A 21,194-nucleotide genomic window follows, 5' to 3' on the forward strand; every position below is an offset into this window, starting at 1 on the left:
GAGTGAGTGAAAGGGACAGAGCTAAAAATTTGTATAACAGCGCTGAATAACATGAAGTGTGTTTTTCCCTGTTGCATACGCAGCATTACAAAAGAATCTATTTTGTCCTCTGTGCAGCAAACTACAAGGCACACCATGATGAGGGAGCAGACATTCAAAATCTGGGGAACAAGCAAGAGAAGCTGACTGGAGCATGCTATGCACAGACCCTAGCAGCATGGTGAACTTAAATCCTCCTCCTCAAGGAAGTTCACAAGGAGATGTCCAGCAGAGCAATATGGACTTGCATGCATGCATACTGTACATCAAAGCTTCCTGCAGAGAACACTGCACACCCAGGAAGAACTACATTTAGGCAATTTGCTGCTACTCATAACCCTATATGTGAACCCTGTATTCAATTAATGTACTTTAAGTCCAGACTCATCCAGCAGCTGCAACATAAACCATTGAATAGAAAAAAACAACAACAATGCAATTCTGAAGGTGTACATACTGCACATTGATCCAAAATGATAGCACTGTAACATGCATGGAATACACAAGGATGACTGCAGCTTAGTAATGATACAGGCTAGAGTTGGTCATGTCTTAATGGCATTAGTGCAGGATCTCACTACTGTCTACACATAGATCTGCTTAATGGGCTCTATGCACATCAATCGCTAATACGGGCAGATGAACTTCCTGTTTACTCTGTACACATCGGCATCACCTCCTTATCCATGACGTGCATGCATAGAGTGGATAGGGAGGCAGTCAAGTTCAGTGGCTGTGGTGCCAGTTTACTGGAGGTATACCATCACCACAAAGATGATTTAGAGAGTTATAACAAGTGAAATAGGTGACTTCTTTCTGCAATGACTTGGATGACAGTGAGCAAAAGCTTAATCAATCAAATTCACTCTCTCACACACACAAACACACAGAGGATACCACACACAACCTCCCCTCCAGCCATACTGACTCAAAACTGTCACAGGAAGGACAGCTATAAAACACTACTGTCTGTGTCTTCTAGTAGTGCATTGGGCACTTGGGAATGTTTAGATATTCTGGTAGGGGTGAGTAGATGTTCATAAATCAAAAAGAGAGAGGGGGGTGGCAGTGATATCAAACAGTGATGTGATATTATATGGGAACAGGGGAAGGAGGCCTCCTGAACTGACCATCCTACTAGATTACACAATTATTTTTAAGCAGCTAAAATTAGTACTTACTTATCTGGTATCAGACAGTCACTATGATGGAGCTTGGCCTTTGTGATATTATTACCGCTAGATAAGCAATATTACATCAATCAGTGTGAATCCGTGACAGAACCGGCAGCATTAACTGCCCCAGATGCACTTACTCGAAAACAAAGAAGAGCCCACTTGTGACAACGATGAGGACCAGGGTGAGGTAGAACACACCCGTCTGTCTCGCCATCATAATCCTCCCGTCGCAGTAAAACTTATTCCGCCCTGGGAAGGCTTGCCACTTCTTCCTCAGGGACCTCTTCTTGTGCGGGGACTCCATCGGCGTGGAGCTGCGAGTGCTTATCTGACTATACTCGCACTCTCGCATGGGCTCAGCAACCCCGAGATGCATCAAAGAGGACTTGCACACTGCAAACGTTCAAGGGAATCCAAAGGTGAAGCTGTCAACAGAGCAGATACGGTGAAGGTCATTTGATATCAACCTTACAAGATTAACCTGTTCTGGCCAACTTGCCCTGTCAGGCTCTTTGAGGTTAACGTTACATATAACGTTATCATAAGTTAACGTGTCCTAAGTTTATGCTCAGTATGAGTTGCATTTGTGATGACAGCGGCTTTTCGTGAACTGTATTCTGATCGGTGGTGCCCACTGGCCACAATGAACTTTTGTAATCTTAGTTGAAGTAACGTTAATGGAGAGCTGGTCGTCCTGTCAAATTAATTAAAACAAACATCTCAACTCAAATGGCGAGGACAGCGGCTTCTGCACCATTATGAAACAACTCAAGCCTGGATGAGCTGGCTATGTGTTTCGGCATATGGCTTCAGCATCCTAATATTAAGAATCCTAATAATAAATCATCACGTAAAAATTAGCCATCTAAACGTTAGCTAGAACGCTTGTTGTAACATTATGTTAGTTTCTTTCAATTATTTTCATCAGAAAATATGTTAACTATTTTGACTTTCTATAACACATCTCTACGTCTACTTGGTATGTCATGTCACCCTCGGCCAGAATGACCAGCTGATGTTAAAAGCTTTTTATGTGACATTCCTCCACTTAAATGTCTTTATTAACGTCAGATAGTGGCTTGGATAACGTGAGGGTGATACCTGTAGGTACCAGAGCCAGCTAGCAAATGTTAACCTAACGATACCTACAATAGCTAGTAAGCTACCGCTAGCTTACGAGCAACTCCTGGGGCACACTAAGAAAAGTTTCTCTACAACCTATTCAACTACCTAGATAGATCATTCAAAGGTCAACTGTTATATAAAGCAATGCACTACACATTAAAACACTCCGCATCCATAAGCTTAGAAAATAAACTTATTTAGCTGCCTAGCTAGCCAGCTAGCTGCTTTCTCTTTGCCTCGCCTGCTCTGATACCCAGGTTTTCCCTCTCGTTAGTTGTCACTCACCAGGCAGCTCTATTGCTGTAGCACTATTCCTCGTGTTATCCAGGTTTATTTCGAGCAGCTGTTAAAACCAAGCGCAACATTTTCTCCCGCGAAAATAGATTGAAGTATATTCCTTTGATATGAACCCGCTCGAAAAGATAAAGATGCTTCATTCAAACATTTAGGAAGATTGGGTGGGTCGACTGCCTCCTTGGACACCCACTCAGTCGAATGCAATGGTTCGAGGAAGACGCTTCATCCTTGTTGCTGGTTGCTCGCCCATCATTCCCCAGACGTCCGTTAACGTTAAACACAGTGCCTCCAGCAATCTCGTTTTCAAACTCAAAGCACGACAGTACCACGTTTCTTCAACACCGCGACTGGTTATATTCGCAAAAGTTCTCGCAATACAAAGACAGAGACGTGCGCGTTGTTTTGGAGAGCTCCCTCCCTCTGATACTTCTACCACTGCCACCCTCTGGCAAGCTTGTCCCCTGTCTCTGTCTGTGTTCACTCCTACACTAAACAACTCAGTTGAGCACCTCAGAGAATGCTGTGACGGCGGTATTGTGGGATTTGTAGTAGCCTATACCCAAGACCTATTCAGCATGAAAAGGTGTTGGGTCACTTATCAGGAATTAACTTCACTGGTTTGGATAGCCTGCATAGCTTAACAGCAAGGCGCAGGCTCGCCACCCATGCCCTTGCTTATTGATCACTGTGACATAGGGTCACTGCATGATAGGCCAGAGGTTCTCTCAACCTTTTGGGGGCTAAGGCACACCAAAGATCAAACCAAAACGCCAAGGCACATGGCTTATGGTTACTGATTGTAAAGTATGGCACACACATTATCTATGCAATAACAGGAGTGTTCATTCTCATGTCCATATGTTTCTCTATACAGTTTGTTCATGAGCTGAGACCACAGTGAGGGGCATTTACTCACCTGATGTTGATTGAACTTTTTAATCAAGAAGCATTTAATGAAGCCTATTTCATGAGTCTGTATTGGGTTCCTCAAAATTCCACGGCACACATCACTGTGCCTCATGGCAGACTGGTTGAGAACCACTGGACTAGGCACCAGGCCTTTTTTTTTACCAGGTTACCTTGCCTTTTTTGAGAATGTTTAAATATGCCTATTTATTGTGTAGGGTAAAATAACAAGGACCAGATCCCTTCCAGATGAAAAAAAAAGTTGATGGGGTTCAAGCATTTGGGCAATTTAAATATTTTATTATACTTTACACAACACACTAAACATTTTTGTTATACTTTACACAACACACTACACAATGTGCCTCAGCTGCTCGTTTTATTACAGAAGCACACACATACCGGGAACTGTTTCATTACAGTGATGTTGAGGACCATGTTTCAGGGGCAGCCCAGGATCTCTGTGTATAGTCCATCACTCCCATGCACTCTGCCCGTCTATCTCACTCCCACTTCATGGGAATGGCCTCACTCGCCTACGCTGTTGGGGTTGACTCCCAAGGCCAAGTTTTTCACTGGGCTGTGTTTGACTCTTGAAGCATTTATCACTTTGTGAGGGAATGATTATGACAGGAAGTACATTTTTGTGATATGAAACTTGCATGGCTGGCTTTTGTAAAAGTGTATTTGCTGTGTGTGATGGGCTGTATAGGCTATTTGACATAACTTTCAGTGTATACTATTATTGCCACAAAAAATATATCCGTCCTTTTAGTCTGTAGCCAAACAATGTTTTTGATAGACTAGAAACTGGCAAACATTCTGGACTATTACAACAGACAAAATATTTCAGTTTAAAAAATGGACAGTCTAGCTGTATTTATGTTGACTGTGCTATAGGTCAATATCTTACCAAACTGAAGTTGAATTTTCATTATACTGCAGTGTTCTTGTTTGTTTTCCCCTGTGTTTTTCTCTTTTTGCTGTTTGCTGAGATATCAGTGATGATATCTAGTTCCATGACCTTTCACCTTTGGAGGCCTATTGGGTTTTGAATGAATCATACTCAGAAATATATTGGATTAGGCTGTAATTAATTGTAAAGGCAAAGCTGTTGAAACAGACACACACTCCCTGAGTAATCCCTAGCAAAGCCACAGCTGTTTGCAGAGGTCTCTAATGAGCTCTAATCCACAGGTTAGTTAAGGTCACAGGGACAAATTATGTCAGTAGGCTACCTGATATGCTCTGCAATGTTTGTCATAGCATTGGTGGACTATATTATTAAAACTTAGACTAAATGATGAAGATGTCATTTATGACCATTGCACATGTAATTATATGTAACTGTAATGAATAATGTACAGTATGTGTAATAGAATATCAACATTGAGTGTTCCGTACTATTGTGTATTACATCGATTGTTCACACTTAACAAAGCTGACTCTGAAATATGATGCAGATCTAATGGATCAGTGTTAGATCAGGTCTACGTCCAGTCCATCATCAGGTTTATCTGGAGAATCGCTGCACTGAATGAATGACCCACTGCCCGCAACACCTACTCACACACTGTGGGATGTAAACTGAAGCACAAGAGGAGATATGGGACGTCAGAGGCTACATCACAGCCACCCATCTCCTAGTGTAGGCTGCAGGCTGCTGTTTCACTCATACTCATAGCTGTGTGGGAAGTTGCCCATTATGGCAAATCCTCTCTAAGAGTCAGTCAGCCCCTGTTCCTCCCACAGCTCCAGCCTCTCTATCCATCCACAAATAGGATGCTCTCATCATTGCTGTATGAATAGCAAGCTAGTGATGCGTAGGATGCCAGTTTCACAAAGACAAGTGATGCGCAATGACAGTGTACGTCAAACTCTAAGCACATTCAAAACTACTGTTCCCTGCATGGTGCTTCAACAGTAGCCAGAAGGAAATCTCATTGAAAACCCTTTTCACAAGTTGATTTCAATGACTCAGGTTTGGCATTTGGTTTTCAGTTAAAATTGTACCAAGTTCTCACAGAGATGCCCCAAAGCCTTTAGCTGTCCAATTCTCACTGTGATTTTTATGAAGCAGAGTTTCATCAATTCAAGAACTGACAGCAGACCATTTCATGAAGACCGGACATGGCTATATGGACACAGGGATTTGAGGGATTGTGGGACAGTCCTCTTTCATAGTCTTATTATCGTGAGGGGTAGTCCTGATACATTGGTAACATGTAGCAGGTACTGTATATCCAAATGAGGATAACTGAAGTGCATAAATCAAAATCTGGCACTGAATGAATTTGTGTTGAATAGGAATATCCAATATCCAATAGGGCATTGACATCACAGGGTGTGTTGAATTGCTTGCACAATCACATAAAAACATTAGTGCAGACAAGCAATGATTGAACTAAGAGCAAACTCAGTTCTCATACTGTTTGTGAATGTCTTCAACTCAAACAAAAACAAGCCTTTAAAAGTGAAAACAATGGTAAGGAAATCCTCCCTTTTAACTGGAAGTACACCCGAAAATTGTGCATGTGTTTTGGAGGTATGGCACCTCCCTGAGGTCAGTCTAGTAGACTAGGGCATGGCAACACTGCCACTTAAACCCATTGGGGAACTGGTTACATTTTGATATTAATGAGCTATGGCAGCAAGAGTTCCACATAGTTGCATATTTCAGGAAAAAACAGGATACATTCATTAACTGATCAATTCTGGGCCCGCTAGCTTTGTGCCAGGGCAGAGGTTTAAAGAAGACGATAACTGCAAGCGTCATCAAGACAGTCCTGTTGCAACCAGCCCTGTGGTCTACCTCAACAACGACAGAGTTTGAGATCACATGAGAAGAGGAGGAAGTGGAGGCAGCGTTTGAAAGGAAAAAAGCCAACTACTCAGAGCTGACAGCTGAGTGCAGAGAAAAGGGCTGGATCAAGATTGTCTAACCTGCAAGCACAAGAAATGACTGGAGACAGGTTTAAGAATGTTCTAAAAGAGCTGGCTGCAGATGCAGAATGAGCAAGTTTCTGGAATGACATGTTTTGAGTTTCTAACTATTATCAGCATTATTGACGATGTTGTTATAGAGACTGCTGCTCCACAGCTTATACAAATGTCTCGGTGTCTTACGCCTTCGTATGTGAACAACTTTACAGAGCCCTTGACATCTCATTTTTAACAATGTTGAACTTCCCCTATGCACTTGTATATTTGCGTCTTTTCAAGTTTCTTCAGATGCTTTGGGATTACTCAATATTAATAAATATCATAAAGGATAGGTCACTATGTTGCAGGTAGTGATTGTATTGCACCATTTTGAGTTATAGCCCTTTAAAGGTTTTACTATTTTTACATAACTAGATAATTGCATGGAAGATTCAAGATGGATCCATCTGTGGGAACATTCCTCATACATTAACGAGGATTGATTCCATCTGATGGAATTGTCATAGTACACCTATTCTATATGTCATAATATGACAATCTAATCTTCCTAAATGTAATAATGAGAGGCCTGTTTTATCATGTCAGAAGCGTGATAAAAACAATCACATTCTTGAAATGTGATAGGCACTCTACAGCAGCACAGATCCGTTATCCAGGTCCCTTTTAACTGTCATGTAACAGCGACAGGACACAGATGCCAACCAAGGTAAATACCAACCCTTGGTGGATTAGACTCTCCCTTTCTCAATGATCATGATTTGGACTGCAAATGAAACTGCCTATTCAACACAATGGTGAGAAGCATGTGGCCGCATGTATTCCTTTGGAAGGCTTTTGGTTTGCTGACCTCTCTCCTACCAAGCTGTGATTCTCAAAATAAAAGGTCACACGTCATGCAAGGTCTGGAGGAGGTCTTAACGGTCATGTCAACGGCAAGAGTGGGTTAGATCAGTGCCCCGATGTGCTCCGGTCCCAGAATTAAGAAATAACTTCAATGATAAAAATAGTTATAACAACAAAGACAGTAACTTTAATTATTAAAAACTACAATCACTGTTTGTAGTACCACATCTTTGAAAAAGGACATAGTGAACTAACTTAAAATTCAAATGAAAACAAAATAAGTATTATTTCCGATGTACAACTTTATATATACACATAGCATCTTCATAGGGAAGGGGGGGAGGCAGGATCGAAGCGATACAAGTGCTTAGAGAACAGCTATTTCCAAGACTTTCCAATCAGTCTGTGTCAATGATAGTAGCACGTAGGCTGGTAAGCCCATTTTTGATTGAAAAAAGCAGACTATTATTTATCCCATATAATGGTGCAACAGCGCCTACCCATGGTCAAAATCATGGACTGCATGTTGTTACAAACAAAGACTGACAGTTCACATCTCAAAGTTACCCAAAATAAGGCAACTTACCCTACATCCTATTGCACAACTCATTTTTTTCCGAGATGGATACATTACATTTTCTTTGTAAAATCAGTGTTTTTTAACAGTTGGCAAAACAGAAGCTCTATCTACAAAATTTCACAACATAAATAAATTGTCCCTCCGAAAGAAAAATCACAGGTGCTGACAGGAACATTTATAAAATTCCAAAATGTAAAAAATGAAATAGAAACAAAACTTTGTTTTGTTCCTCAAAAGACAAAAAGCATCAGCTTTGGTAAACAAAAACAAAACACTGACATACATTAACAGCAAGTATTAAATATTTGTATTAAAATTATTTCATTTTCTTTTTTCAAATCCTCAAATGAAAATGTTAATTATGCAGAGAAGATATGCACATATATATATAGATTTATATTTATTTTCATATATAAAAACATGTGTTGTGTTCTGTACTTTCTTTTGTTTAAATAAAAATATAAATCACTGATTTCCGTGTGATTTTCCCAGTCTGGTCTCTAGTCTCTTGGCCTGGGTGGCTCTACTGTCACGAGCGGCCGATCTGGAAAAGTACTTCGCACGTAATGGCCGCCACGGCCAAAGGCAGCACGGAGGAGATGGCCACGTCCAGCAGCCGGCTCTCGAACAGCACAAACTCCGGCCGGTTCTCCTCCACCTTGGCCAGCGCCAGCAGAGCCTTGGCGGCGTGGCACATCATGTTGACACTGGGCGGGTCCATGGGTGGGTGGCCCATGTGCAGCAGGCTGTGGGGGTTCTGCTGGTACTGCACCATGGCCACTCCGTCCTCCAGGAATCCCATGAGGTTGCCCACGCTGCCCTTCTGCACGGCGATGGCGCGGGCGGCCGACGGCTCGCCCTGCGCCAGGTTGGACAGCATCGCCACGGCCATCTCACGGTACACCTGCTGCTTGCGCTCGCCCACTAGCCGCACCAGCGTGGCGAACAGCTTCTCCTGCCGCACCAGCGGTGGCGTGGCCAGCATCAGGTCCACGTTGCCGTCCTGCACGCTCAGTTTGCACAGGCACTCCAGCACCAGCCGCTGGGGGCTCAGCGCCGAGTGCGGCCCCAGCGACGGGAACGGGTCCTGGGCCTCGGCCGATGGGCACACCATCCAGTGCAGGAGCCCGTCCAGGATGGGCATGCAGATGCTCTCGGGATAGAGCGACAGATCCAGCTGCCCGGAGATGTTGGCCAGCGTGACCATGGCGTTCTCGCGCAGTGCCGACAGGCAGTCCCACCACCACTCGTCTTTGCTGCAGGCCATGCCACGCTCTTCCTGCGGCTCCTCCTTGTCACCGGGCAGCGCCGGTGGGGACATCTGCCGTTTGCGCTCCGGGTGCTGGTGGTGCAGAAGCAGCAGGCGGCCCAGGAGCAGTACCATGCCGGCGTGTCGCGACATTTCGCCATCGTTGCCAGGGATGAAGGACAGGCTCCGGACAATGTTGGAGATGCAGATGCAGCGCTTGGCCAGCGCATCCTGCCAGCCGGCCGCTGAGGCCAACGGGGCCTCGTCCAGGCAGCGAGGCTCGTCCTCCAGCAGGGTGAGGCCCTTCTGACTCTGTGCGTGATGGAGGCGGAAGCGGTAGGAGGAGGTGGAGGAGTCGCCATCATCATCTGCCTCTAGTAAGGGTCCTGTGTGGGAGGACAGCACGTCATCGATGGTGGCCACGATGCTTCTCCCTCTTTCCTCATCTTTCTCTTTGCTCTCTTGCCCAGACGTGCTGCTCTGGCTCTCTAGCACAGGCGTGTGGATGTCTCCATCACGTCTCTCGAAGTGCATCTGGATGTGGGCGGTTGAGTCTCCGCCACCAACCTGCCAGTGAATGAGGCCACTGGAGAACTCCTGAACATGGCCCAGCTGGTCTGATATGTCCTCCAGGAAATCGTCTTTGTGGACTATTTTGACAGGGAGCTTATCGTACTTGCTGGCTTGCTTGGATTTCGGCTCAGGTTCATGAGAAGACTCTACCTCCTTCTCTGTGGTGTCCTCAACAGTTTCTTCTCCCTTAACCTCCTCCTCCTCCTTCTTCTCCGGCTCCTTCTTCTCCTGCTCCTTCTTCTCCAGCTCCTTCTTCTCCGGCTCCTTCTTCTCCTGCTCCTTCTTCTCCAGCTCCTTCTTCTCCAGCTCCTTCTTCTCCGGCTCCTTCTCCTGGGCCTCCTTTTCCTCCTTCTCATTGGCCTCCTTTTTGTCCTCAGCTGCTGTCTCCTCCTGTTTCTGCTCTGGGACAGTTGGGGCTGCTAGGACCTCTGCTGTTGGGGCGCTGGGGGGGAACTCCACAGTGTCGGTCGCTGCTGGGGCACTCTGCTCCACCACTGTTTCACAGCTTTCGTCTTTAGTAGCCGAGTCCTCCTCCATTTTCTCCTCCTTGGCAGGACCAAGCAGGGTTTTCTGCCCAACGTTGCCCACTTCATACTCCTCTAGGATACCAAAAATCTCAATGAGGCCCCTTCTGAAGTATTCCACAATGAGCTCCAAAAAGCCAGGCAACTGCAAAAGATAACAGGAACTGTTAGTGTTGAAATTGGTGATCACTGATCAGTTGGTGTCACTTTCATCAATAGGGGGACATCATTTTGTGTAATTTTTGTGATAGTAGGATTTTCAATTTTTACCCATGGACCACAGTGCTAATACAGATCATAGGACACATGCAGAGGTGTGCCTACCTGAGAGAGGTTGAAGGAGGCCACAGTGCTGTCGTCATACAGGAGAATGTTAATGGTGTCCAACGCCCACGTGCTCTCAGCTAGCAGGCCTGACTTCAGGGACATCATCACTCGCCAGGCCTCTGGGGTTCCTGTGGGAGATGAAAATACTCCAGTCAGTTTGGGTTTCAGCTTCCTCAGTAAAGTGACTCATAGAGGTGGATGTCACTTCTCTCCGATCTCTCTAGAGGAACTTTAACAAGTCAGGCTCACTGTGGAGCAAAAGTGAAGATTTAATAGGGAATGAATAGGGACAGCTCAATAGTAGAGGTGTTCATACCATTTAGATGGGATGCTTTACATATACAGTGAGAAGCATAATAGAGGGGATTCCATACCAGTGTCCTTTGAGGTAAGCTTGCGACGTGACTTCAAGATGGGTTGGGTGCCTTCTACGGACCCCAGTGGGTAGTTGAGGTCTTTGCGTAGGTTGGGTGGCATCTGGCCCTGTGGTCCGCCGCTGTGCATCTGCATGCCAGGCTTGGGCATTTTCATGGGCGTCATGAAGGCTTTGCTGGGGGACATGCGTGACTCCAGTGAGCGCTGGTAGGAGGCCGGGCTGGGGGCTCGGGACACGTGGTTGACCATAGACTGGTTGGTCTGGTAGGAGGACGGTGGCTGCCTGGAGCTCATGGCTGCCATCGAGCCCGAGGAGGTGGACATGAAGGGGGACTGGCCGCGGTGCCCAGGCCACTGGCCGTCCGGACCGCCCCGCATGCCATCCATGTCGTCCCCGCGGCCCATGCCCGGGTAAGTGGGCATCTGTGAGGAGTGGCCTGGCCTGGTTGGGTACGGGTAGGGCATGTCTGTCCTGGAGGGCCACATGTTGGGCACCTCACCGCTGTTAGCCGATGGAGGCCCTGCTCCCATCATCTCAGCAGACATGCTGTGCTGTGGGGGGCCCTGTCCTGGGGCCATGCGCTCTCGGCCATAGGCATAAGGGAACTGGCCCTGCATTGACCTCCGGTCAGGACCAGGGTAGCCGCTGCCGTACTGGCTGTACATGTCCGCCTGCTGACCACCATAAGGCATTCCGTACATCTCCCCCTCATGCCTCTTTGCTGGGGGGCCGTACATGCCATCCAGAGCCCGCTTGTAGCCCTAGAGCGAAATACACACCTTTAGTCTTACATGATCAAATAAAGAAGAATACTGTGAAAATGACACTTAAAAACAGTTTTTAATGTTCCTATTGCATGACTCATTCTGATTTATTTAGGTTTGATAATTCTCATCAGTTGTGATCGTTTGAGCAACACAGTTGAAACCTCTAACATACAGGTTGCCTCTCACCTGTTGCTGAGGGAACATTCCAGAAGGGTGTACACCGTATGGCATACCAGGGTAATGCTGCCCGTAGCCCTCATGCCTTAGAAACAGGAGAGACATGGTGTTTACAATCACAAGCCGGATTAGCATTATATGCTAAATACATGAAGAGACACCTAATAACACTCACTGTGATACATTGTTACAGAGCACACACAACTTAGGCCATTGCACAGAGCTCACATATACACATTCCTATACCATGACCCTTACCTTTGTGAGGGATATCTGCTGGATGAGTAGATACTGCCATCACTGTTTGATGGGCCAACACTGCCTTGACCTCCAGGTGGACCCATGCTCCCCTCCATCCTCATCATGTGCTCTGACCTGCAGTACACACACAGGCACACAGCTATGCATTAATACAGGAATGTTACTGTGTTTATCAAAGTAACATTGTATGCACATACAGTTCAGGGAGTGTTTCTACCATTAATGTAATGAGATCACTTTCAAGAAATGCAGTTTTAGAGAGCACAGACAAAGAACTGTGTTCATCAAAACAACATGCAATCCATTGAACTATACGGTACATCCCTGTGTGCATGTGTGTGTGTCTGTGAGCAGATCTACAGTACATGCCTATGTACATGTACGTCACCACTCACCTCCTGTCATAGCCTGGTCCATAGGGGTACTGGGGGCGTGGGCCCATACCCAGAGCAGACATGGGGCCGGGCGCACTCCTGCCATACATCTCCTGCATGGCACTGGAGGGCATCTGCCCGGCCATATAAGGATCTCCACAGCCTGCCACTGAAATGAAGGGTTTCATTGGATTAATTCATTCCTGTGTTTTCTTTCTGCATAACAAGTGACAACTACCACATGTTGCAGATATTAATTCAACTAATGTTTAAATCAATGTTTACTACATATTCAATTTATGTCCAGTAGGGGGCAGCAGCGCTTTTCATACGATTTTCAGTGAACTAAGAACGTTCTCTCTGTCTATTTTAATATGCTGTTTTTCCATTAAATCCTAAACCTGGTGTGTCACCTTCTCCTGAAACAGAGACCTTTCATCTGGTTTTCACCAAGAGTGCAAGGGCTGAAGAATATTTAACAATGTGTAAATCTATGAGCTATTCTCATTTCCACTGAGAGAGAGAGAGGGGAAAAAGTGATAGGAAAAACAGATTTGACTGGCCAGAGTGCCGTCAGGAGAGGAGAGGAAAGATAGAGGGCAGCTGAGAGAGGAGGAGAGGGAGGTCCTTGAGTGGAGAGGTGACCTGAGAGGGCTGAGAGGGTTGGAGAGGGAGCAGCTCGCCGGAGATGGAGGAATGCTCTTACCCTTCCTCATCCCCGCAAAGGGGTCCTTGTTGGCCTCAAACTGCATCCTCATCATGGGCTCTGGCTGGTAGGGGCCACTCGGGGGGAGGGAGTTGCGTTTGGGGAGGCTGGGGTCGCTGGCCTCCGAGAAGGGGTCCTGGATGCTGATCGAATTGTTCCTGCCAAATACAGGGAGGAGAGTTACCATCTGAGACATCTGATTACACACATGAAATGGTTTATTCATAAATGATCAAATGGTTTATTCAAATATGATGAGGTTATTGTCGACTGAATAAAATTATAAATATGCTAAAATGAGCATATTTATTGTATATTGTTGTTCATCTGATATTTAAAAAAAAAAAAAATAGCCAAACAAACAACTAGTATTCCAGATTTGTCAAAAATACAACTGTTTTTCTGAACACATTATCATATGATACACTTGTAACGGTAGCATCAGTACATAATACACAACAGCACAAAGTGTTTACTAACTACAAGCATCTGTAATTCATTCTTTTTATATTCACTTGCTAATGTATTTGTTTAAAACACCATCACAGTTAGTCAACAGTCACAGTCACTGAGCCCTTCATCCAATCCACAGCATCTTAGACACATAAGAGTTCAGAGAAAAAAAGGAGACGGGACAGAGTGGGGTGTAACATTCTGGATAACTGACCTGCCGACTGGTGCAGGTGGCACATGGCCCTGTGGGGTGTTGGCTGGGGTGGGCCGCTTCAGGTCGCCTGGCGTCTCGGCCATGGAGCTGCTGCCCGTGGACTGGGGGGTATGAGGCCCCTGCAGAGAGCCTGAGTTGGCTGGAGTAGAGAGGAGTGGAGGAGGCAAAAAAGTGATTAAATATACTGACACAACGAACACAGAACCAAGCAATGGACTATAAAATCAAGACCAGTTAGCTTCTCATGAATTGGGGTCGATGTAACAGGAGAGGTGAAATATAGCTGGTACCAACAGTAGCTGAAGTTAGGCAGTACTGATGTCTCATAGTGATAAACTATGGTAAACTGGTCCCAGATGCACAATCTGCAGTCCTACAATAACAGTGGCGTATTACAAAAGCAATGGTTGACAGTGCATCAGAACCAACATCAATAATACTGACACTATTGATGTCCTTCCTAAAAAAAAAAAAAAAACTAGCTATGTTGAGATATTGCGGTTTACACTGATGACACAAAACCGTGGCTGGGTAACTGAGTGCATCCCACAGCCCTCAGTGCAGGAGGATGTTGGGAGCGTAGAGAGCGCTACACTGGGGCCACAGAGAGGGCAGGGAGTCGCTCTCACACAAAAAAAAAAAAAACTACTGCTACACTGGGAGGCACGTTGGCTGTTTTAGAAGACTGCTCTCCATTTTGGTTGGTGTTGGTGTTAAGCTCACATGGGTAGAGAAGCTCAGAACCATGGACATATGCACGCTCGTGCACGCACGCACACACACACACACACACACACACACACACACACACACACACACACACAGAGAGAGAAAGAAACAGATGGCTGTACTGTTTTTACTGTTCTTCATCATTTCAATCAAGGCCACGGCTGTTCTGATTTTTATTTTTATTTGCAGGACATTAAGTGTAGAGAATTTCTAGGACTCTAAATAGAAATCTAAATGAGTGTAGTTATTAAATATCACATTACAGACAATGGCTGGGCAAATAATGATATTAAGAAGTCCATTAGAACCACAATGTGTCTAGTTTTTTAATAAGCAAAAAAAAAAATTCTGAATAAGCACCACGCTATGAGTAGAAGACATACCCCAAGGCCCTCTAATACATAACATGGCTCCAAATAAAAAAAAAATAAGCCAATGATAGCGTAAAATATTTATATCAATTCTAAATAATGCAACCATAACCGTTTGCATCCTCATTAGGCCATTGAAACATCAATGCATTGAGAGAGAGATGGAGTGTACAGGAAGGACGTGCAGTGCCTGAAGAGAGAGAGAGAGAGAGAGAGAGGGGGGGGGGGGGAGCATTTTGTCCTTGGAGAGAGAAGAAGGGGAAAGAAGAAGAGGAGGGGAGGGCAACATGAGTGTGTGTGGGATTCCTCCTCTTTCTAGGATATCCCTTTGCTCCATTGCCGCCGGCAACACGTGGAACGTTCCAAAAGTAAACAATGGCAGGGTTACTGGAGGTTAACAGCCTCGGCGTACTTCACATGCCTACTGGCTGACGCACACAGGAACGCAGGCAGGGGAGGGGACATTTACTCAGCCTGAACTGCTGTGCCCTTTACTCCATATTTTAAGGGAAGGTGGAGAGAGATAGACAGAGAGAGAGGGAGAGAGAGAGAGAGAGGGAGGAAGAGAGAGAGGTGGCCAGATTGGAAAAGAGAAAAAAGCCTCTCTCTCACTGGGTCAGCATGTGAATTGAGGTTGACTGGAGGTCACTTTTGTTTACGTCCCACAATCCACCTCCATTAATCTTCCTTGGGGGAATCTGTACCCCCCACCCCCACCACAAACCTCTACCTCACATCATCCCCCCTCAACCACCTCCTACCCCCCCCTCCCCTCCTGGCACCATGACAACTTCAGTGCTCTGACATCACCACCTGACAGCTATATATAGCGGTGCAGTGGGGGCCGAGAGGCGCCACCTGCCAGTCTAAGTGGCCGCTTCCCATGCGGCTGACAGGCCTCAGACAGACATCTCCAGACGAGACGGCCGGCCGGCCGAGAGCAGCATGAGTGGCCTGTGTGCGTCATCAGTCCATTCCCACTCAGTGGAGCCCCCTTAACACCGCTCGTGCCAGACACCAGGCCTGTCAGCTTCCACCTTGTATTCTCTCTGGGCTGGAGGATGGCCGCTGGCCAAGGGAGGAAGGAGGCCTCTGCACGGGCCTTTAGATGTGGTGGCTTGAGATGCAACATACACTAGCCAGGTCAGCAAAGATGTCTGCTGTTTGCAGCGACTGGGAGAGGAATGGGTGCCTTTATCTGGGTCTACTCAGCTGTGTGAAAAGTTCATAGTCACGCAAAGAGCAATATGAAGCAGGAGTAGCAGGAACAGGAAAATAAAACGCACAGAAGAAAAGAAATCACACCACCACAAAGGGCAGTGAAAGGCACACAGACGCAAGCAAATCTCTCCCTGAGAAGAGGAAATGCTTTAAAAATGCATAACCTGAATTCCAACCAAAGGCTTGTATCTTGGCATTCTTTGAGTGGGGTTCTTGTTAACATTCTCTCATGATAGTAGCACATGGAGAAGAAAAAAAACAGGTTGAATAAATAAATAAATAAAAACTAAAGAGGAAATGTAGAATGGAGGGAGCAGAGAGAGGAGGAGTGACGGTGGTGGTGGTGGTGGTGGTGGGAGAGCGGCAGTGAGGTTGTGTGCGGAGCAGCCGGGAGACAAGCGGCGGCTCACAGTGAGATGAAAGGCAGGATGCGGAGCATTAGGATGAAACGAGCCCAATCTCTCCTGGGGCCAGAGGTGAGGCGCTGCACAATGCTCCGGGACGACTCAACTGTTGTTGCCATCTCTCCCCGTACATGCAAACGCACTACTCCCTGTGTATGTGAAAGCATAAGTGGCTGCGCTTGCGCTCTGATGTGTGTGTGTTTGTGTGTGACTGTGTATGGTATGTGTGGGTGGGTGAGTTGGTGAGTGGGTGTGTATGTGTGTTTGTGTGCTGAGCGCACTCTCAGCAGAGCTTCTGTCTCCCTTTGCTGTTTCCTTGCGACAGCTCTGCTCTCTGCGGCTAATTTCAGGTCGAGGTCACACTCCTCATCGGGGCTTTAAGTGAGAGCCGAGACTTTGGCCCAGCCTGGCGCTCGCTCTCCTCACCTCTCTAGACGTCAGCGCTAATGGGACGAGCTCTCGGCACAGGCATGACTAAACACAGAACGCTCCTTTTACAGGCAAGAAGTCCACCTCATTAGAGAGCGGTTTAACAAACTTCTGCACTTGGTGCTTAAGTTCAAACCATGCCTATGACTTAAAACATCAAAACAGCACTGCTGCACAAAGGGTGACAGTTCTGACTCCAGGATGATGAAGAGGCGAGAGAGAGAGAGAGAGTAATAGAATTGCTAGTGGCACAAAAATATGTATATACAAGGGGAGAGTGAACCACTTTAGTACTTAGTTTGCCAACAGGCAGACTCCAGTGATCCCCATCCCATGGCCCCTCAGTGGGGTTCCACATAGGCAGCGGGCACATGACTTACCTGGCGACGGAGGCTGAGGCCGCGGTGGCTGCTTCTTGTCCCCTGCGGGGCAGCCGTCCAGTGGGGGCTCCTCTCCTCGCTCCACATTACACTCATAGGCAAACAGGAACTGGATGTAGTGCTTCTTCAGAGAGCTGGCCGACGTGCTGGAGGTCCCCACGCTCAGGGTGGACGACAGCTCCCTCCACTTCTTGTTCTTGTTCATCTGTAGACACAGTGTGTGTGTGTGTGTGTGAGGGGCTGGTTTTCATGTGATTGTGTGAGACAGCGTGAAGACTTCAGCACAGCCCTGTGTTCTTATCTGTCTTAGCGGGCTATTATTCCATCCAGGCATTAGTTTTACATGGGAGCTAATCGTGGCTCCAATCTAGCCGGCAGACAGCAATTGGGTTTGAGCACTTCTACCTGAAATGTAATGTAAACACACTGTGCTTTTTAAGACATGAGAGACAGGCAGAGCTCTGAAGCTAACGTAATACTGATATGTCAGCTTATATATCATTCTGAAATGTGCCAACTCAAAAGAGCTCTCCCTGGTCTCTCTGTGACAGACATACACTGGAACATCCATCTAAAGTTGTCTTCTGTTCTGCTCCAAGCACACATGCTAGTCAGCTAGTTTGGCATTATTAGCCATGGGAGACTCTGAAGCCCTTCACTCCACACACTTAGGATCATTATCAGTGGGCTACCCTACACATGTGGTGGAGCCAGGTGCCCTGAGTCCTTCAGAGTGACCAACTCACCATGGCGAGCCCCCCGATCTCCTTGACAGCGGTGTAGAGGCGGTAGAGGTCCAGTGTCTTCTTGCCGATGACCGGCAGGTGGGGGACAGGCGTGCCGCGCTCCTCCATGAAGGACAGGTAGCGGTCCAGCCAGGGCCTCCTCTCGGGCTCGCCGCCCAGCTCGTACAGCCGGGACACCTTATCCCCAGCCATGGGAGCCGAGCTGGACTTCTGCAACCACAGAGGAAAGACAGACAGGGAGAAAGAGACAGCAAGAGAAGAAGTGAGAAAGAGAAAGAGTTACTGAGAGAAAGGGAGAAGGACCAACAAAAGCAGAGTCTGGCCATCGGGGATGGTGTGATGGAGAGAGAATGAAGGAAAGATGTCGGAATAATGGGAGCTACAGTATAACTGTGAGAAGTGGAACACCTGAAGGTAGTGGTGTGGTTCTACAGTACATACCGGACTGGATGGAGTCTTGGGCCAGACGGGACTGCTGATGCTGTCACTGTCGTCGCCGTGACAGGAGGACAGGCTGGCTGGACTTGGGGCCAGCGGAGATGGGGTCGGGGGCTGGGACAGACACTGGGAGTTGAAGCCATCCTGGGGAAGGTGGGAATAGCCACTGAGTTAACACGCTGTCATGAGTATCAGCACATTTCCAAGTGCAAATTTAAAGACTTTTAAGACCGTTTCATGACATCTTAAGTTTGGATGTCTACAGAAGTTACGAAATATATTTTGGCGAAAGAAAAATATTGTGTGAATTACCTTCACAGCTATAAATGCCCCATTTTAGGGTCTGGGCTGCTTGCTTTTGAAGCTGGCTGTACATATCTGGTTGTGCTTACTGGCTGAGAATGACTGTTCTTCACCTGTATCTGTAGTAGCCTATATTACTTGCCAAAGACATGTGCACTGGACTGGATTCCCTTCAATATTTTTTTTTCAAAGTTAGACTAAGCTATTTAAATATTTTAATAGGCCTACTTTATATAATTTACTATGTGCATCTATTCCCATATGCATCATATGCCCCATATACAGCACAGCAAATTAAAGTTAATCCACTACTTTACATTTTGCATACCAGTTGTATCTAAACAAACCAAAGCTTGACTGAAACATTGTAAAACCATTGTTTTGTTTTAAATTAATTGAGAGGTCCTCCTCGGATCCTGCTGAAAACTGCTGGTTTCATCTCAAGCACGCATGTATTATGAACGCACGTTCTTTTTTTATGTAGCCAGTCGCCGACAATCAAAAAAAATATGCGGTTATATTTCACAAATAAATTCCATATGTCCGCCCTAAATTCGAACATATGGCCACCCTATCGCTAACTGGCTTATCAACTTTCTCCCGCTCACGTAGGCTACCTGCGTATCTCTCAGGCCTCGGCTACACCACGAAAACGTCAGGCATATTTGTACATATTATTACCGTTTTCATACCTTTAACCACACCCGTGAAAATCATCTTCACTCTGCAACCACTACACTTCCTCCCGTAGCCTTATATAGTCACTTATATAATTGCGTTCAGATGGATGGAGACATTTCACTCGCTCTCTTGCGCTCGCTCACTCGCTAGCGGTCCCATACGCAAATGTAATACTTTTTTAGGCCTTAAAAACCGAAAGTTGTATTTAAGACTTTTTAAGACTTTTTAAGGATCCGCGGGAACCATGGCTGTTCTATTGGTTTAGTTGGTCATTCACTTCATCTTCTGCTGTACAGGAGGCTCTCCATCAGTGCTTACAAATCTGCCCTATTGAGTGTAATTACAGTGAACAACTGCAAGATCACTGTTTGCCAGCATGAAAAAGAAAGACAGAGAGAGAAAGAGAGAGAGGAAGAAAAAAAGGAGCACAGTAGAGGAAGTAAATGAGAAAAAAAGATATTCAAAGTAACAATGAGAAAAAAAAAAGTGAGAGAGAGAAAGAGAAGGAGAGGGCAGATGAGGTGTGGCAGTGTTGTTCTCCCTGAGATCCTGTTTGGTATGCTGGCCTGTGGGCACAGGTACTGTAAGTGATGCAGCGCAACCATGACAGATTTCACGCGTCAGCGAAAGATAGTGCCCCCGCCACCCCCTCAGATCCACCCAACCCCACCCCTCCTTCTTCCCACTCCAGAGCAGGGAGCGACCAGAGAGAGAGAGAGAGAGAGAGAGAGAGAGAGAGAGAGAGAGAGAGAGAGAGACAGAGAGAGAGAGAGAGAGAGAGAGAGAGAGAGAGAGAGAGAGGAAGGGAGAGAACGGCTCCACAGGCGGCTCTGGGGGCCTGGCGCACAACTTTGACTGCCTTAAATAATTCAGCAGCCGAGCACCATGATCAGCAAAGAGGAGGGATTTAGAGCGAGTCTGTGTTTTTGCGGCGAGATAAACAGAAAACAAGAAAGAGTCAAAGGGCCAGGAAGCTGACACGGGGAAAAGTTGCAAGCGGGAACGAACAAAAAAAAAAAAAAACGGGTTGGGATGAAATGCTGGGATTGTGGGTGTACATGTGGGCAAGTTTGTTTGTCTGTGTATGTGTGTGTGTTTGTGTGGGTGGGTGTGTGAGTCTGTGTGTGTGTGCGTGTGTGTGTGTGTGTGAGTGTATGTTTGTGAGTAAGGTCCCACAAGAACTTCTCCAGCAGGCGAACATCGGGCAACAAAAGAGCTGAAGGCTAGAATGAACCACGCAAACAGCTTTGCACATTAATATTGATAAAAATGCAAGCATATGAATAAATTAATCAGAATAAAGAAAATTTGTTGGACTTAACAGCCAAAAATACCCTTCTATGAAAGCCACGTCCACACCTGCCTCACAACCTCTCCTTTGTTGGAGGACATGCACAGGACAACGGATGTGAAACATTTATACTTATGGAAATGACCTGTCATTGAAATTTAGTCAAAAGATCAGTAACCAGATGGTCCCCAAACCCAAATAACTGTATCTAGGAACATAAATAGAGACATTAAATGAAGAAGGCTTGCTGGACTCCTGTCCAGGTGGAGTCACATTAGAGACTGATGCA

At 46.2% G+C, this 21,194-nt stretch overlaps 2 protein-coding genes across 10 annotated transcripts in view; both read right to left on the bottom strand.

The window, feature by feature from the left end:
- The window catches only part of LOC121693548 (palmitoyltransferase ZDHHC14-like), a 59,269-nt gene extending 56,147 nt beyond the window's left edge, over positions 1-3,122 (bottom strand). The window contains exons 1-2 of one of the 2 annotated variants that reach the window (XM_042073073.1): positions 2,628-3,122; positions 1,355-1,642 (exon numbers count right to left, since the gene is read on the bottom strand). In XM_042073073.1, the coding sequence (XP_041929007.1) occupies positions 1,355-1,593 (239 nt within the window). In that variant the 5' untranslated portion in view covers positions 1,594-1,642; positions 2,628-3,122. The remainder of the gene's footprint in view (positions 1-1,354; positions 1,643-2,627) is intronic. The other variant, XM_042073074.1, reaches the window with a different exon arrangement.
- Positions 3,123-7,495: 4,373 nt separating this feature from the next.
- Positions 7,496-21,194, bottom strand: part of LOC121693546 (AT-rich interactive domain-containing protein 1B-like) — a 148,620-nt gene continuing 134,921 nt past the window's right edge. For all 8 annotated transcript variants that reach the window (XM_042073069.1, XM_042073064.1, XM_042073067.1 and 5 more), the window contains 11 exons: positions 18,634-18,774; positions 18,193-18,402; positions 17,447-17,651; positions 13,913-14,051; positions 13,246-13,403; positions 12,561-12,708; positions 12,163-12,279; positions 11,914-11,989; positions 10,959-11,721; positions 10,582-10,712; positions 7,496-10,402 (listed from right to left, as the gene is read on the bottom strand). In XM_042073069.1, the coding sequence (XP_041929003.1) occupies positions 8,441-10,402; positions 10,582-10,712; positions 10,959-11,721; positions 11,914-11,989; positions 12,163-12,279; positions 12,561-12,708; positions 13,246-13,403; positions 13,913-14,051; positions 17,447-17,651; positions 18,193-18,402; positions 18,634-18,774 (4,050 nt within the window). In that variant the 3' untranslated portion in view covers positions 7,496-8,440. The remainder of the gene's footprint in view (positions 10,403-10,581; positions 10,713-10,958; positions 11,722-11,913; positions 11,990-12,162; positions 12,280-12,560; positions 12,709-13,245; positions 13,404-13,912; positions 14,052-17,446; positions 17,652-18,192; positions 18,403-18,633; positions 18,775-21,194) is intronic.

The sequence above is a fragment of the Alosa sapidissima genome, chromosome 19, assembly GCF_018492685.1.
Source record: "Alosa sapidissima isolate fAloSap1 chromosome 19, fAloSap1.pri, whole genome shotgun sequence".
Taxonomy (NCBI): Eukaryota; Metazoa; Chordata; class Actinopteri; order Clupeiformes; family Clupeidae; genus Alosa; species Alosa sapidissima.